Consider the following 17104-nt stretch of genomic DNA (forward strand, 5'->3'; position numbering starts at 1 on the left):
AGAGTTTATCAGTAAGATTGCTTTTTGTTTCACAATTTTATTTATAAAATCTTTATTAATTTTCTACCAAACGTCATTGATGTGATACTTATATCAATTATAAACGGTTGGTAAATAATATGACGCTTGATGCACAATTCAACTCTTTCATGATTTACTTATAGTTAAGCACTTTGATGAACATTCGATGGTTTTATATGAATAAAAGCATAAATTCTTTTGCAAGAACTTGTTCATGAATATAAACAAATCGAGTGTATTGTTAACCTTGGACAAATAATCACAAACAAACTCCTATTAGTGGAGAATCCGGCTTTTTCTACAATTCTATAGAGTCTACCATTCATATTTAATGGTATATTAAAATAAAAGTGTAGCGTGATATGACACACATCCCAAATCATTATATTAAAATTTTTGACTTTCCTATTTTAGGATAATGCTCGAGACTCCCCAAAAGACCTCCATTTAATATAGAGTATTGAATATGTAATGGGTCCTACATGTGTATTTTTAATCAATGGCTATTTTAATGCCACATATTTGAAAGACTTTTGGATGTTATATTTTGAGAGTCTCTAGCATTGTCCCCTATTTTAAATGGATTGCAGTGCCCTCGAATCCATTAATGGAATGTTCCATTCATAACCCTATGTAAGAGTGACTTAATTAGTGATTTTATTTTTTAAAACACAATTCAAACTCAATTCATGTTTGACTAATATTAAAAAAATATCAAATCCATATATGGAAAGTTTGAATGAGCTCAATCAAGGGGTCCAAAAAGAATTTCAAATCTCAATCATGCTAGAAGCCTCTTTATTAGTCTCATCATTCCAACATTAACTCTCTAATCAAATCATTTACCCTCCATAAGGAAGTCTAACCATCCATTATTAGTAATAAATACAAGGAATATAAAAATTAGAAATTATTATGAAAACCATATACAATTCTTTCATAATTAAATTATTCTAAGTTATTTATAATTAAAATATGCGAATGGTGTGTGGTGTACTTGTCGGCAAGGGTAACGAGGTTTTAAAAGAAAATGTTCTGACGTGGCCTCTTGTCCTTTCGTACATAAGTCGCCGCTTCTGCAATAACCAAACAACAAAAGGAAGAAGAACCAGAATACATGACATTAGTCTGGAATCCCAAGATCAGCAAATACTACATTAATGGGTATCGCTATCACATCCATGTTATTAACCTAAGAATCACAGCTACAATCTACATACTTTGATATCCCAAGAACAGTATCCATAGCCCTATAAATATAAAATCCAGTGAGCTTTCACCAGTTCCAGAAACTGAAAAATAAAAAATCTATGCAGAATCCAGAATGTAATCAGTACTCAAGATTTCTGACTACAAGGAGTTATCAGGTAGTAATGCAGTTCCAAAAGCAGCAGGGTCCTGCAATTCGGTACGAAAGCAAGGTATCATTTTATGTACAGCCCAACAGCCCCCGTGTTCGTGTTCTCTATTTTTTCCCCGTATATCGACAAATGTACAATGCTAGGATATTCATGGTCTTAAAAAAGAGAACCATCACTTACATTGATGCATTTCTTCAACCTCGTATCCACTGCAACATGATGAGAAGATTTTTTAAAACCAACCATGCCAATTTATCTAAAATGGCCGCACAGAATACTTCTCCAATTTCTCTGCTATTAGAAACGTTTCGACATAATCTGCAACCAAAACTCATCCTCTCTTTAGGTATCTCAGGATGATGTACCAAAATAATCACTGGGAAAGCTCAAGATATAAAAAGCTTCCCAAAATTCGGTGAGGCTCTACTTTCCAAGTCCGAAGGTGTCTGCTAGACACGAGCCAGGATCCAAAAGTCTAAATATCCTCACTTTCTTCTACCATGATAACTTCCGCTACCTGAATGATGATGATATCGTTGACGTGATCCAGTAATCCTCCCACCGGTTGCTTCCCACAAAGTGCCACGGATACCTACTCTGCCACTTCCACTTGGCATCCGGTTCACTGTTTGGGTCCCCATTCCATTATTCTCCTCCTCTTCCCTATCATTGTACTCTAAAACCAGCCTCTTGATATCTTGTTTCTCCTCAAGCTCAGCAGCTTCTTTCTGTTTTGTGCTCTGCACGAGAGAGCTATCCCGTGGAATATACATATGCTTCGTTTGCTGCTTGCTCCCACGTTTCACAAGTACCTTAACCTGTACTTCTTTACTTCCTCCAGCCTCCTCATCCAATGCCTCATCGCCACTTTCCCCTACAACCCCCTTTCCAAGATGATCCTTGGTGGACCCCTCAAATACGTTTATTGGTATCACCATATTTAATGCCGGTCGGCCCCGGAGCTCTAGTTTACGTTGTTCCATGCTTTCCTGCACTCAGTATTGAAACGATGGCATCATGAAGTTACAAATCAGCACAAAGAAATAGAATTCTAATTCCAAAATTGATCATGTGAAAAGGCCATACACGTGGTTTCATTAAATTTATAATGACAAAACATGATGGACACTTGCCTCTCAAAAACCACCACATGACCAGTATTAGCAGATAAGAGTTTAACGTATCAAAATTAGAATCATATATATTTTTTAAATCCCACCTATTTACTGCATTTTATAAATATGTTCTTGAGAACCATGTAACCTCTCCAAGGTTGGGGTGCACTTTACAAATATAGTGGCATCAGGTTATTAAACATAGATCATAACCATGAATAAATAAAGATCTTAGAAAGTATAATGATCCAAAACTTGCCTGCACTACAGCCCTCAGCTCCTGTTCGAAACTAGCCACCTCCTCAGGGTCTGGCTCTGAAACCTTCTGTCTGACACAGACTTCATCGTCCTCACCGGAAGCAGGTCCACCTCCATCATCATCATCTTCCTCCGAGTCACTTCCACCATCATGATTCTCTTCCTCCAATTCTCCTTCGTCATGCCCATCCTGGTCAATGGTGTCACTCCCCGAATCAGTCTCTGTGTCACCAATATCTTCATGCACTCCACCATTTGCCTCATTACCATTCGTAATGCCCCTTGTACTTATGGAGATAGCATCACTAGTACTCCTGCTTGAAGGTTTTTCAGTGTCACTGTTGACCCTTTCAGTCAAGGATGTGCACCCAAGCTCCTCAAGTTCTACAATAGCAGCACCAACTTCTTCAACAGACGAGTATCGAGCCATGTTAGGCCGTAGCTCCGCAAACAAGTCCTGCAAATGCATCCATTTATTCAATGTCAACATGCAAACTTGCAAAGTAGTCTAAGAGACATTACTATATTTCACAAAGTATATGTTGGAGATTAAAAAATTGCGGGAGTGGAGATCCTAATGCAATTCAACAAACAGATTCATGAAAAGGTCGATTCTCTTAAAAGATCGAAAGCTTAAGTTTCCTCATAAGTCCATCTAAAGAAAGTTCCAAAAAACTGCAAGGAACGTCAAGCAAGCTTCAAGTTGCAAGATGCCATTGCTCCAACAATTCAGATTACCCCCCACTCTATTTGAGCTGCTTCTTGCATTTCTGCTGGCATTATGTGCATGATGTATAATTGTCTGATTTGATTGTAAATCAGTTGAACACATGGCATCTACCTTGTAGAACTAGGTGCATTTTCCGGATTATATTTATTTGCTTAGTACTCTGACCGCAAAGCCTTATTCATGATGTTTATTTACGAATTAATACACTGGGAAAATTGGGAAGGACCCACATGACTAACCTGCAAGTCAAATTCAACATCTAGCGGTAATGCTCCTTTGCTTAGAACATATTTCTGAAAATGTACTAAGAACCGATCAAGTTTCCTCTTCGAAGAGCCTCGGTCAAAGTAATGCCCACATGTCTCAAGGAGTGTGATCACCATCCTGATGCGGAAACAATCTTCAGGTGGATCCAGTACGTCTTTCTGATGGCATGAATAAACAATGTGTCACCTTAACAATATTTGCAATACATCAGGGGAAAAAAAATACTGATAAAAATTACCCAAAAGGCCCATAACAATAAGAAACGAGTCAATCTTGGCAAATAAAATAACTATTTCTTGAAAGGTAAATTCACACAAATAAACATTAACGAACAAGCTACAAAAATAAACATTTGTAAGCCAAATGGTTTGGTCTTCCCCAAGACATACTCCAAAGATACATTAATAGTCATTCTGAGCATCACATCATGTCATTGGGCAAAAAATTTAATGAAATCAATGGTGAATATACCATATAATTTGATTACTAGTATGCAATTGACTCCATGGATATTACTCCACAGTGATGAATATATGGGAATTACTCACGTCATTCAAATCAATAGTGAGATTCTCCAAAGATACGTCCATTCTGAGCATCATATAATGCCATTAGGCACAACAATTGAATGAAATTAATAGTGATTAGTGAATATAGCTATATCATTTGATTATTACTTATTAGTATGCAACTTACTCTATGGTTATTACTTATTACTCCACAGTCCACAACAATAAATATATGGGAACTAGTCATGTCAAGCAAATCTTGCGGAAACAGGCTGTCTGCATCAGGGGTTAAGGCTGCACAAGTTTTGCCTTCCCTATCCTATTTCTAGTGTGTGTCTTGTGCTCGAGAGTTGTTTAACCCCTTAAGTCAAGCACATTAAATAAAGAACATGGGTTTCCAATTCTCTGGTGGCACCAAAATGCTTATTCAAGGTTTTAATATAGAGGAAGCACAGGATTCATTTGAATTCAGTAAAACAGAGTAAAAGTTATTGCAGGCAACAAAATCTAAAGGTGAGAATACCCCCTTATGTCCGAATTATTCACTCATCTGTCCAGAATATACATATCTATATTTTCAATGCGAATGAACATATAAATATATGATAATGCACTTATGCACATACCATATATTTAAATGTGAACGCACGAAAAATGAGATATATCTTCGTACCTCAGTGGCGTCATGACCAAAGACGAGAATCAAGTGAAGCGTATCAAAAATAACTGATGAATCCACATGCTCATAGTTGTATAGCTCCCCCAAAAATCGCATATGAGCAAGTCTCCTCTGCTGCGTCCCATAATCATTCAATTCCAGTCCATTTCTAATCTCTTCCAAAACCTATAAGAAAACAATAAAGTTTACCTTCTTCAACGAATATTATGAACAGAGGCAGGCATAAGAGTGCGCCCACATACAAAAATAAATAGTTATCTATGACAGTACGGTGGGTTTACCATAATCACCAAAACCCACTATCAGGCTAACACATCATCAAAAAAAAGTGATAAATACCCCAACCATGCAACCAAAGATGAAGTGCTTGCTTCTTAAGAACTTAAGGTAAAGGAAATAAACAACAGCAAGGGAAAGAAATGAGAAAAAATCGAATGAAATACAGGGTCGCACAAATTATATGCCAAGCATTAAATGAGAGAAATGAAACAGTGGCACAATGAAAATCAATGGCTGCTGGAAGCATTAAAAACCTCAGAGCATCTCAGGACATGAGCGAAGGAAACCATGTTGCTTGTACATAAAAACAAAAACCATTTATCTATGGATGAGTCAAAGACCCAAATTCAATGTGGAGACTGGAGAGCAATGACCAAATATAGAGTAGCAAAGAAGAGAACCAAGAACACCAAAGCAAGGATGAAATCCAAAGTAGCAAAAAAAAGGAACATAAGAGTTTATTTCTTTCATTCAAAAGTAGAATGCATCTTATATGAGTGCATCCAGTGGATGACCAAATATAGAGTAGCAAAGAAGAGAGCCAAGAACACCAAAGCAAGGATGAAATCCAGAGTAGCCAAAAAAAGGAACATGAGTTTATTTCTCTCATTCAAAAGTAGAATGCATCTTATATGAGTACATCCAGTGGATGATAAGACTCAAATGCTTTTTTACAAATGGAATATCCAAATTATGCAACTTTCCCGAAGACCCATCTTTAATTTATGAAATAAAATGACTAAAGCACATTCAATACAAAGGTTTCTATTTCAAGAATTGGTAATCAAACCTCGTCAACCACTGCTACTGCAAACTCGTCATGATAGTGGCTCAAACCAGCAGTGAGAGATGCAATCAAATGAATTTGACCATACTTGCCTTTGTGAACCTTCATAAAGCATTTTAAAAGGTATGACCCACATTCACTCCAGGGTAATTTACGAAGTTGTCTCAGCACATGCTCAATAGAAGACTTGTCTAGATCCAAGAACAGCAATTTTCTGATATACTGCAAAACCCATCAAATGAAACCATGATAATAGTTGTTAATATTAAACACTGGAGACTAAAAACTGATCCTGAAAAATGATATACCTGATGCAATGGAGGGCGGACTTTGGAAACTCGTGCAGATCTTTCAGGCGGTTTGCAGAGGTAGTAGGAATTTTCTACAAGGGTACTATGCCGAGGATCCAGGTTTTTGACATTTTTTAAGCGCATTAATATCTCTAGCATATTAGCCATGCGTATTGTAGTTTCAGGAGAACGATAAAGAAAACGGCCACAAGTCTCGAGTAGATTACAAGCAACATCAATGTTATGATGTGTGAAATCATCCAAACAAGCCTGGCAAGAAAAGGAAAGGCACCTATCTTTGGGTAAGTAGTCCAACAATATCTGTAAGTTCCATAAAAAAAGTCATCTAAACTCTTCAGAAATATAATTGTCATCTAATTATTTTTGATTCAAAAGCTAAACCCTCACTAGTAAGAAATGTACAAGTAATACAGATGATCAAAAAGCTGGCTGCATTTATATGATATCCCCATGTACTTTCTTCTGAAGTTGTTTAAAAACAAATATACTAGCAGCGCCATTGGAACAAAAAATCAAGCTTAACTGAGGAAAAAACAAGAATCCTTCCCATATACTCAACTAAAGTCTAAAGCAAAAACAGGTTGCATCTTAACCTAACATAAATGACTCAAATACCTAATAAACAATATGCCAGAATCCATTGGAATTAGAAATAACTTATAAGACAACCGAAAATTACTGCAAAGACAATTAGGTACTACCTTCAAACAACTGAAAACAAGGGCTGTTGATGCAATTCTGAACTTGCTGAGTTCCCCAATAAACCTGATGTTCCTAATCTTTGTTTCGATATTCATTTGATCCTGCAGCCAATAAGGAAGCAACATATGATTGACTAACTAAAAACCAAATAAAGAAAGAACCAGCAACCCAATCTCAGTGAACACTGAACTGCGCAATAGACCTTTTTATTTATTAAGAAGTTAAACTCCTCTTCCAACATCTGTAAGAGCATGGAAGAAACATCCTTCATACAAGTTGACAATGTGGCAACCATCCGTGAGTAGTATGGCAGTAATTCCAGAGATGTCCTGGGAACATTAAACAATGCCCTCACAAGTTTTTTACGATTTGACTTCGAATTTAAGTAACAAAAGTCTACCTGGAAAAGAAGATACAAAGTAAGATATTTGTTGTAGTGCACATTACCGCTATAATAAATATGTTCATAGCTGAGTAATATGGAGGCATAATTACTGTCAATTGATCGATTAGGTCACGGCTAACACAACCCGGGAGTCTCTGCAGTAGCACGTCCAAATTTGTTCCTTCTATGACTTTGAGCTTCTCCTTTTCACTTTCTCCTTTCCTGTCTGCATCTTTTTCCTTGCCTTTCTCTTTGTCTGCATTTTTCTCTCCATTTTCCTTATTCTTTCCTTTGTCTAAGCTTTTACCCTCCTGCAAAGCAGCAGAGTCCGACGGAGTCTCTGCAGTACCCACTACTACCAGAGGTTCCTCTGGTTCAGGTGCCAGTTCCTTGAAAATAAAATCAAATACTTCCATTTCAACAAAACTTATAATAAATAGTAAAAAAGAAGAGAGATAATAAAATGAATTCACGACCTCCGGTTAGAAAATTCAAGTCCGCAGCAAGTCCATACAGGTGGTAAAAAGTTAACTGTTTTGAGATTGTTATAAAACCGTGGCTTGAATTCCAGCCATACAAAAATGTGAAGAAATATCTATGACAATAAAGTTGAAAGAGGAAATTCCATAACAATTAAACACTTTTTTCAATCATTGGAGAATTTGTATATGAGAGAGTAGGAAGCGAAGAATAAGACCCAAAAACAAGACTGTAAGAAATGATATCGATTCAATAGGAGTTGGTGAAAGTATGATCCTAAATAGAAATAAACGACGGAAAGAAATACAAGTAGTGAATTCTCGTTGATTTTCTCATACTCCAAATTCTGTTTCAATATTCATTTGATCATGCAGTAATATTCATGTATATGCAGATCCAAATGCAAGAAGAAAGGATGTCATTAGAAATGAAAACAAAAAAATACTGCCAAAATGATTGTGTCTGTAACAATTTTTGGCACAATGCATGCAATAGCCGACTCGGGAGTTAATGAAGTATGATAACATTCAGAGCTTAGATTCCTTACAGCCAGCTGCTCTTGTGGCTTCATGGACTGCTCAGTAACTTTGGGCTCCACTTCTCCCAACAAAACAGCAGGAACAAAAGCTCTGAAAAAACAATACGGATTGCACTATCTTAGCCTCACTAAGAAATGGAAAATTTGAAACAACAGAAAAGCAGAAGGCAACGATTGACCCACACTCCCTGCGCAAATTTCAAATGATACTCATGAAGATTAGCAACAAAACAAACCTGAGATCAGGAAGGCATTCATAGAAAGCCCTAGTATCGTCATCATCCCACACAGCTTCAAGAACAGGAGAATCTTTCCCAGCAGCAGGTGACGAAGCATCCTCTCCAGTAGTAACCCTAGTAGTGTGACCATCATCTGGCATCACTGGAGGTTGCACGTCCAGTGCTTCTGCTAAGCTGTTCGCAAAGAATTCAAGAATCATGTGCCAAACAATTAGCTCAAAGTAAAAGATAACAAACCTATGGCAGATCTGGTTCCACGCTCCTAATAGGAACAGATCGATATGACCGTGGATGTTGACACAAGGGAAATGCCAGGAAGTGTGCAAAAGAGAATAATAGAACGTTGAATCAAGCATTCATCATACAAGAAAACAATAGTACCGAAGTTCCTGTTCTCAAGTACAACAAGGTATGACTTGACATCAGGTTTTACATAATTCAAATGTTGCATAGAAAGATCTTAATTAGACATTCAAGTGTGCAAAAATGGCAAGTAAAAATCATATCATCTCCAGAGAAAAAAAAAGGGTTTCTAATTTTCTATGCATCAGCACTAGCCCATATGTCATCCTAAATCATTCAGTAGTTCTTGTACTCAACCTTGGCTACCATGAACACGACCCAAGCTATTAAGCAAGGATATACACATGGCAATACTTTCATTTTGAAATAATATAAAATTCACTTTGTTGTCTAAAGGACATACATCTTTAAAACTTGCAACCAAGTGAAAGTTGAGGCCAAAGGCTAATACTGAGACTAGAGTCCCTAGAATTCTGACAATCTTAAGCACAAATATAAAATGGCAATGTAGAGTCACCAGACAAAACACATTTCTAGCTTTAAAACGGCCATGATGAACTGTAAAACAGCTATGCTACAGAAAATAATCTACAGTCAAGAAACCAAGTTGAACCGTGAACTTTTGCATAGCAATTATCACCTGCAGGGGAGAATGCATTGACAAACTGTTTGCCATAAGCTACAACGAGAAGTAATCCTTATGTTTTGAGTGACAGCACAAATTGATCAAGACAAAGGAATGATAACAAATGGAATAAGGTCAGCAAGTAACTTACGATGAAATGTTATGATAAAGATGGTCATAAGATTTTCTCAGCTTTTCATATGAAGAGGCATTTTCATCACTAAGGTCCCCCTTGGCATTTAAAATCTTTGAATTTTCATGCTCCATTTGGCGAAGTGACTGCGATTCACAAGCACGCAACGGTTAAAAAGATAAAGGTATGCAAACAAACTGACTTCTTCTTATAAACAAGCAAAGACAATCAGGATTTAAAAGCTTCATACAGCATGTTCAGACTGAAGAAGCTCCACAGCAGAATCATAATACATTTGAAATGCCTTCCGAAAGATTCTCTTCTGATCTGCTGTGATGTTAAGGCCCTTGAAAAACTGTGATGAAAATAAAAGATATAACAGTGAAATGGTTCTTAACAAAATATAAAGACCGTTTTGAGCTAAACTTGAAAAGACAAGCGCACTAAAGAATATCATATAAGATGCATCACTAAAGCAAGTGTGAAACCAAACGTTGATTAAAAACTGGGTATAAATTTCCTCAATTGAGTTGAAAGTAATTAAAAGATACAGAAAGAGAAACAAAGAAAGAAAAGTTGCACCTCTTCATAACCTTCCTGTCCAGAGATTGGAAGTCCTAGAAAAATCCTCCCTTGTCGAGCAAAACTAGCAAGGAGCGTCAGATTGGTTTGAGTAGTTTCCCGATCCTTTAAGAGTTCTATACTGGTAAGATCTTTAATAATATTGACAAATACTCCACAGTCCTCAACAATCCCAACAAAGTAAAGTTCCAAAAGAAGTTTTAGGGTGCTGCGCTTCTTCATGGCTTTCATGTTTCTGTCTGAATCCAAGTCATCCCCAGATTTTCCAGGTATGAAAACTTTTAGAAGCCCTTGAATTAGGCATGGTGAGAAATCTTTGTACCTTTGATGAAGCATAGAACAGACCTTGAAACATAGTGTCGGAATGGAAGGTGAAACATGCAAAATACAGTCAATAAAGATCTCACGATGCATTCCAGCAATGACCATGGCATCATCCTAATGAATAGCATGCATCACATTTCCACTTAATATAGACAATAGGTCCCTAAGCCGACGATTGAAAATTATCTCAAATGCAATGATGGTTAAGCTTTTCTAAAGCGTATTAAGTATTAACCATGCCTTCGCACATCATGTGCTATCCACACGGCAAAGCTACTGTCAGAAAAATAATACTGACGCTAACAGTACAGACTAAGATCATATTCACACTAATAACAATTGACTCATGAAACTCACCAAAAGAAAATTAACTTGTTAAAATGAAAGAAGGATAATCAATAGAAAAACCGTTAAAAGAAAGAGACAATACAAAAGGAGAATTGATTGAAAATTAGCTAGCAATCAATCATAGAAAATATCAGTTCTCATCTATATAGACTACCTGCACTGCTGCTTGTATGTCTGAAGTTTTAAGTTTTGCATCACAAACAGCTGTAACAGCTTCACTGACAAATTTGCTTAAGTTGACACCTCGTAGATCCTCCATCAGAGCTTCCCGCTGCTCTTCATTTATCTGCTTTAGCTTCTTTATTACTGCCGTATTGCGTTTAATGCTGGAATCCAATGTCCTAAGGAATCCAGTGTCTGGAATAGACAATCTGAATCACTGGCTATGCAGCAGTAATCATGTCCAATAATATGCATTGGACAGAATTTGACAAAATAGTACATTAAGAAAACAGAATATATACATATTAACAACCGAGTCACTTTCAGAACTAGAGCCCTTTACCAATCATCAATGAGGAAGAGCATTAGCATTTTCAAACCATAAATACGAGGAGAGCAAAAAAAAAGTCCATGACAAGACGACTAAATTTGGGCACAGATGGTCTCTTTCCATTTGCCTCCAAGTTATGAAATTCAAATATGCAAAGAAAGCGAAATCACCCCACACCTTGGATAGTACGATAAACAAAAGGGGGGAGAAAACTTCCCCTTTTGCCCGTCTTTAACCTTCATCTATAAACCATAACATCACTCTCTAAAACCATTCCAATGGAAAGAAGTAAACATCCGATTGAAGTTTTTTTATCACTTTCTGTTGGACCATATGATATGAGAGTAGGAATAAATAGTGAAGCCACCAACAACCTTCTGCTTTTCTCTCCATTTTGCAACCATCAAATTCAAGAGCTTACACAAGATTTATGTAAATAAGGCTGAACTCTCTTGTTTGATGTTTGACAAAAGATTTGCTTACTTTTGACTGCGAGGCTAATCTTTATTTGGGACCACCAAGAAGGTGAAACCCAAAGGGTAAAGGAACAATAAGAGTGGTTACATAAGCCTAAGAAAAGAAACATAAAGTACCCACAAGGCTAACTGAGTCAAGAAAGTTAAAAATATTAGAAAGCCAAATCCTGCTAGTAGAGAGCCAATAATCTATAAATTATAAAAAGCCCTCACGTGATTTATTTTTCAGAGAAGAGTCTCTTGTTTATCTCCAACCAAATTGGCTAACATCACAACATGTGATCACTGGTAAACTGGGCTATAATTCCAGAATCTAGATTAATGCAGACTGCTCAATTGATGCCAATGAGAAGAATTTTAGCTTTCCAAATCCACAACAAGGAAAGTTCGCACTCCCCAGATTGAAGTAGTGCCTTTGTAATTTATCATAACATGATCCCACATTGAAAACACTGTAGATTGAAAGATTCCAACATATTTTATCATTCTCTCCACTACTGGAATACTGCTCATAAACTCTTTCCCAGAATCTGATAAGGAGATCCAACTTTTGCTGAAATGTCCAGATCCTATACCTTTTGAGGTCAGCTACATCATCCAATAATGAAAATTAGTGGAGTGCTCTTAAAGGGAATTTGATCCTATCTAAAGCAATTGTCCCCACTAATATCATAGATTAGTTCATATCCGTTTTGTTACTTCCATTCATCTCTTTTTTGGCATCCCCTCTTCCTTTTTAACATATCCTACATATATTCACTCCAATTTCACAATGGCGCACCACAATACATTGCCAAAATATAATAGCTGATCCTATTATGTTATCTTTACAAGGAGCAACTTCTACCTAAGATTCAATAACATTGTTTCTTATCCTATATTTCGTTGTGTGGCTGCAAATCCAGCAAGACACTCTCCTTGAAAACGCTTAGGGTCTCCATTTCCAAGCAGTTCATTTGATGACTAAAGCAATAGTATAAAATTTATTCGTCAAAACCGTTGTCGCTGCACCCAGCTTAAGCCCATTAGCTGAAGAGTGCATTTCCATAAGATAAGAGACCCAATGGCAGTGTGTGGTCAGAAAGAATCAAAATTTTAGGTAGTTTTACAAAAGTAGCATACATTGACCATGGTAAGGCCTGCTTTCGTGGGCTATATAATCAACATCTTTCCCCAGGGAGCTTCCCAAGCAAACAAGGCAATATAGTGATTAATCTAGTCAGCTACTCGTTTACATATAAAATTGAAAATTTGTTGCAATGGATACTAACCAGGCCTCTCAGGATTTAAATTCCTCTGACGAAGATCCATTTTAGCCTCAACTGACTTTCTAATCTCTTCATTCCGAGCAGCAGTTTCCTGATCAAAGAAAACATTCGTAACCATCTGCTTCTTCAAATAACATTCCCTCATCAATGAACATAAGTTTATAAACAAAAAGCCTTCTCATTGGCAGCATTTTTTACAATCAAAACTGAAACATGCAATAGATAAACTATCAAGTGTATTGCATATAGCCTGTGACACAATGCTTCACATCTAAAGCTACCAGAACATCATCATATTACACTAAAAATGCCAACAAGCTGCATCAACTAAAACCTCCATAAAACAGTAAAAACAAAGCCAACATACACACTGTCAGTTGCACAAGTGCACATTATAGAAGTCCATGAATTGAACCAACAACTAAAAACATCCTCACCTCAGCATCCTGCTTGTTATGATGTTCACCGTCCTCATGGTGATCCATCTCCCGGTTTTAGATTCCCTAACTAAATCCCTAAAGCATCAAACAAATTCAAATACATCTCTTATATTTTCAACAGTGAAGGAAAACAGAAAATGAGCAAGAAATTGTATAATCAGAGTAAAGTTTCATAAGATTCATCTAGGCTTGTCAATAGGACGGGTCGGCTACCCCAGCCCTTTCCCGGGATATGGCACCCAGCCCCGTCACCCAGTTGGGGCTGGATTCCTTGATCCATCCCCGCCCCAGAGGGGTTACAGGCCCGACAGCATGCCAAACAAAAGAGGAAACATCAACTCTGCTCTATTCTGCTTCTTCTAACTTAGGACCCTACACGCGTAACGTGCACATTGGGCCTGAAATATTTTGAAAGGGTTGTGATGCACCCGAAATATAAGTTACGGGTATCAAGTGCTTTGGGTACCGGGTCAGGTTTCGGGTCCAAAACCTACCTGCTTTTATATATGTCAAGTGATTTCTTGTTATTGCTCAATTAAAAAAAAAGGGTCTTGGTCACATTGATTGTTCTTTAATGCGACATCACCAAGCCAACAATGAACTTCCTATCCATGAATCTCCAAATAAATAGAAACACCAAAAAAACACATTACCAAGAAGGTGCAAACCCAGGGCCCCAGACTACCCAGCAAGAGATACAATTTAATGAATGCGGAAGCTAATTTTTTTATTTCGATTCCCGAAATTAACAATACAAAAGACAAATAATAAATTTGATACAAATACCTTTTTCAAATCGCAGATTATGGAAAAACAGTGATGGAGAGTACCGAGGTTTGAGGAAGAAGAATTGAGCGAACTGAGAGTACCGATATTATCCTTGCAAGAGTTACAACTGACAACAGAATCAGAGTCAGAGAGGGAGAGTCTCGAAGGCTTACCGCTTACAAACACTAAATTGCTCAAAAAAAACCATTTATAATCCCTAAATTGCTTAACTGTTTTAAACGAGAATATGCAACCCCATACCCGATATTCAAGCATAAACAAACTACATATTGAATCAATCATCAAATACCTTCATGAATCAATGGAACATGATTCAAGCATAAACAAACTACATATTCAGTAACTAGTAAGGAAATAGCAAAGAATGGTAGAGCACCTTAGATGGAGGCGACGAGAGGCGGGCGGCAGCTGGAGTTCTGGGCGGAAGGTGACTCGCTCATTCTTCACAATAATATTTGGTTCCAAATAGCTTTTTTGTTTTGCTCTGTGTGGTTCCGAATAGCTTCACGAAGGTTTCCGAATTGCTGTTATGCACACAATCGAGAGAAGAATAATGCGTTTCGGGTAACCGTAGGCCTTCGTTTGGCCCAACGTTAAGGGAATTGGGACATTCCATTAATGGGCCCAGAAATCATGGTTATATTGGGCTTATCATAATAAATGGGTGTATTGGGCCTCACTTTGGACACAAAGGGACAGGCCCATAAATAAGCACAATAAATGGGTGTATTGGGCCTCACCTTTAGCATAAAGGGTCGGGTGTGCCGGTGTGGGGGTTGGTGGTGTTGAGAGTTTTTGGGAGATTTGAGGCTCTCCTCTACGAAATTGGGGTTCGAATCATCTCGCAAATCCTCTAGCTGAACAAATCGCTCATCAAGGTGCCCCTGTGACACATGGGAGGCTAAATATACTGTCTCAGTTTTTTTTGTTTGAGAGAAAAAAGAGGTTAAAATTTTGAATTAATTCTTTTGGCAATCGGATGATGGCAAATAGACCTTTATGCCCTGCCAATCTTAGCATTTACTTTACATACCAATATAAATAAGAATTCTCCTATGCCACATTGGCCTTCACCATACCAATCACATTGAACACTTCATCATATGGCCACATTGGGCCTTTCACCATACGGGCAACTTTGTGTCTTTACACCATACTCCCATAACCTTTGTTTTGATACCATGTCAACATTTTTGGACATTGATGAAGCCCACATTACATAGATCTATAATTGAGCTTACAAAGGCAAGTGGATGGCTAGTCTGTTTTTTCTTAAGATCCATGACTCATAAGTTGGGTCCAAACATTTGCATTATAAAAGCCACTTAACAACTCCATATTTTTCCATTGTAAGACTTCTTGTGCGACATCCAACACACTCCCCTCACACAAGAGCCCATCAACATCGAACCTCTCATTGGACCCTTCACCAAATGGCCACATTGGGCCTTCATCATACGGGTCACATTGAACCCTTCACCACATGGTCGCATTGGGCCTTTCACCATACTCTCTCATATTCTTCATTCCGAAACTATGTCAACATTTTGGACCTTGAGAAAGCCCACATTACATGGGCCCACATGTGGGATTAGAAGGCAAGCGGATCGATGGCCCTCTAAAAATCCATGGCTCATGAGTTTGGTCCAAACACTTACCTTATAAATTATAAGTCACTTGACAGTTTAACACCTCCATATTTTTCCACCATGGGTCTTCCTGCCTCCTAGGTGGGTTCCAACAAGAAGTAAGAGCAAAAATATCACTATAAGTCACAAAAGAAGATTATTGCATTCAGGTCTTCCTGGATTGTCCAACTCCACTGTAAGAATACAAGAAGAAACACATTGTTCAACCAATTAAGTTTATAAGACGTACAATATTCCCTCTCTACAGGCACAAAGTAGTGAACAAATATATAATAGATACGCACAGAACAATATCAGTGTTTTCTAAAGGAAGCTGTCCCAGAAATCCAAGAAGGATTCTCACATCAAGAAGCTAATTACTATGACAAAATGCATTGATCAAAATGAAAGAGCAGATGTCACTTGCATGAGAAGTACACACTCAAATTTTCGGGTCATGTAATATCTCACTAAGTAAGCAGCTACAAAAAAGGGAAAAAAATCACCAGGATCTCATAATAAATTAGTAATGAGGATAACAAGAGAGTTTTACCACCATCCATTGACTTCTCAGCAGCAAAGGTTGCACCTGAAGCATTCATTAACCAACATGACTGCATTTCATCTTAAGGCTTTATAAGTATATGGTTACATTTTCTTCTGCACGAGAAATGCAATTTGTAATATAGAAGTTATGTATACACTATATCACCAGTACATTTATCTTTAAACAGCAGAAAGACCATCATAAGTAAAATTCAATAGTGTCATCATCTCACCATAAACAACAGTTTCAAATTTCAACTCTCGGGAGAATTCTATTATTTTTCGACTAAAAAAAGTAGAGATAGGGAGACGGAGTAAATTCATTGAATAAGGAATATCGCAGTTGTCACTCCAAACAGAGGAAGGAATCTCAGTCCTTTTTTTGTTCTTTAGGGTCAACCAATCTTTTTTGGCTCAGACTTGAGGTGTGATATTTACATGGATCAGATAGCAACTAAACCTCCGTGATCATTTACCAAAAAATAGAA

General features: G+C 37.4%; 1 protein-coding gene across 6 annotated transcripts; it reads right to left on the reverse strand.

Moving 5' to 3' along the window:
* Positions 1–789: 789 nt before the first annotated feature.
* On the reverse strand, positions 790–14978 carry LOC119989042 (regulator of nonsense transcripts UPF2-like). 6 transcript variants are annotated; one of them, XR_005465717.1, is made up of 20 exons: positions 14819–14978; positions 14440–14548; positions 13651–13728; positions 13217–13304; positions 11131–11333; positions 10305–10649; positions 9973–10077; positions 9741–9868; positions 8659–8835; positions 8432–8513; positions 7515–7793; positions 7222–7419; positions 7019–7120; positions 6315–6566; positions 6010–6228; positions 4935–5105; positions 3725–3910; positions 2757–3212; positions 1563–2371; positions 790–1097 (listed from the first exon to the last, which is right to left on the reverse strand). XR_005465717.1 is itself a non-coding variant. In XM_038834331.1 (19 exons), exons 3-19 carry the CDS (start codon positions 13696–13698, stop codon positions 1868–1870), a joined length of 3543 nt encoding a protein of 1180 aa, XP_038690259.1. In that variant the 5' UTR covers positions 13699–13728; positions 14440–14548; positions 14819–14978; the 3' UTR covers positions 1121–1867. The 6 variants fall into 6 exon arrangements, 4 of the variants coding, with proteins under 4 accessions (XP_038690259.1, XP_038690260.1, XP_038690261.1 ...); XR_005465718.1 differs by lacking the exon at positions 790–1097 and adding an exon at positions 1121–1419; XM_038834331.1 differs by lacking the exon at positions 790–1097 and having other exon boundaries at positions 1121–2371.
* Between the last annotated feature and the right edge of the window lie 2126 nt (positions 14979–17104).

This window comes from Tripterygium wilfordii, chromosome 21, assembly GCF_013401445.1.
Source record: "Tripterygium wilfordii isolate XIE 37 chromosome 21, ASM1340144v1, whole genome shotgun sequence".
NCBI lineage: Eukaryota > Viridiplantae > Streptophyta > Magnoliopsida > Celastrales > Celastraceae > Tripterygium > Tripterygium wilfordii.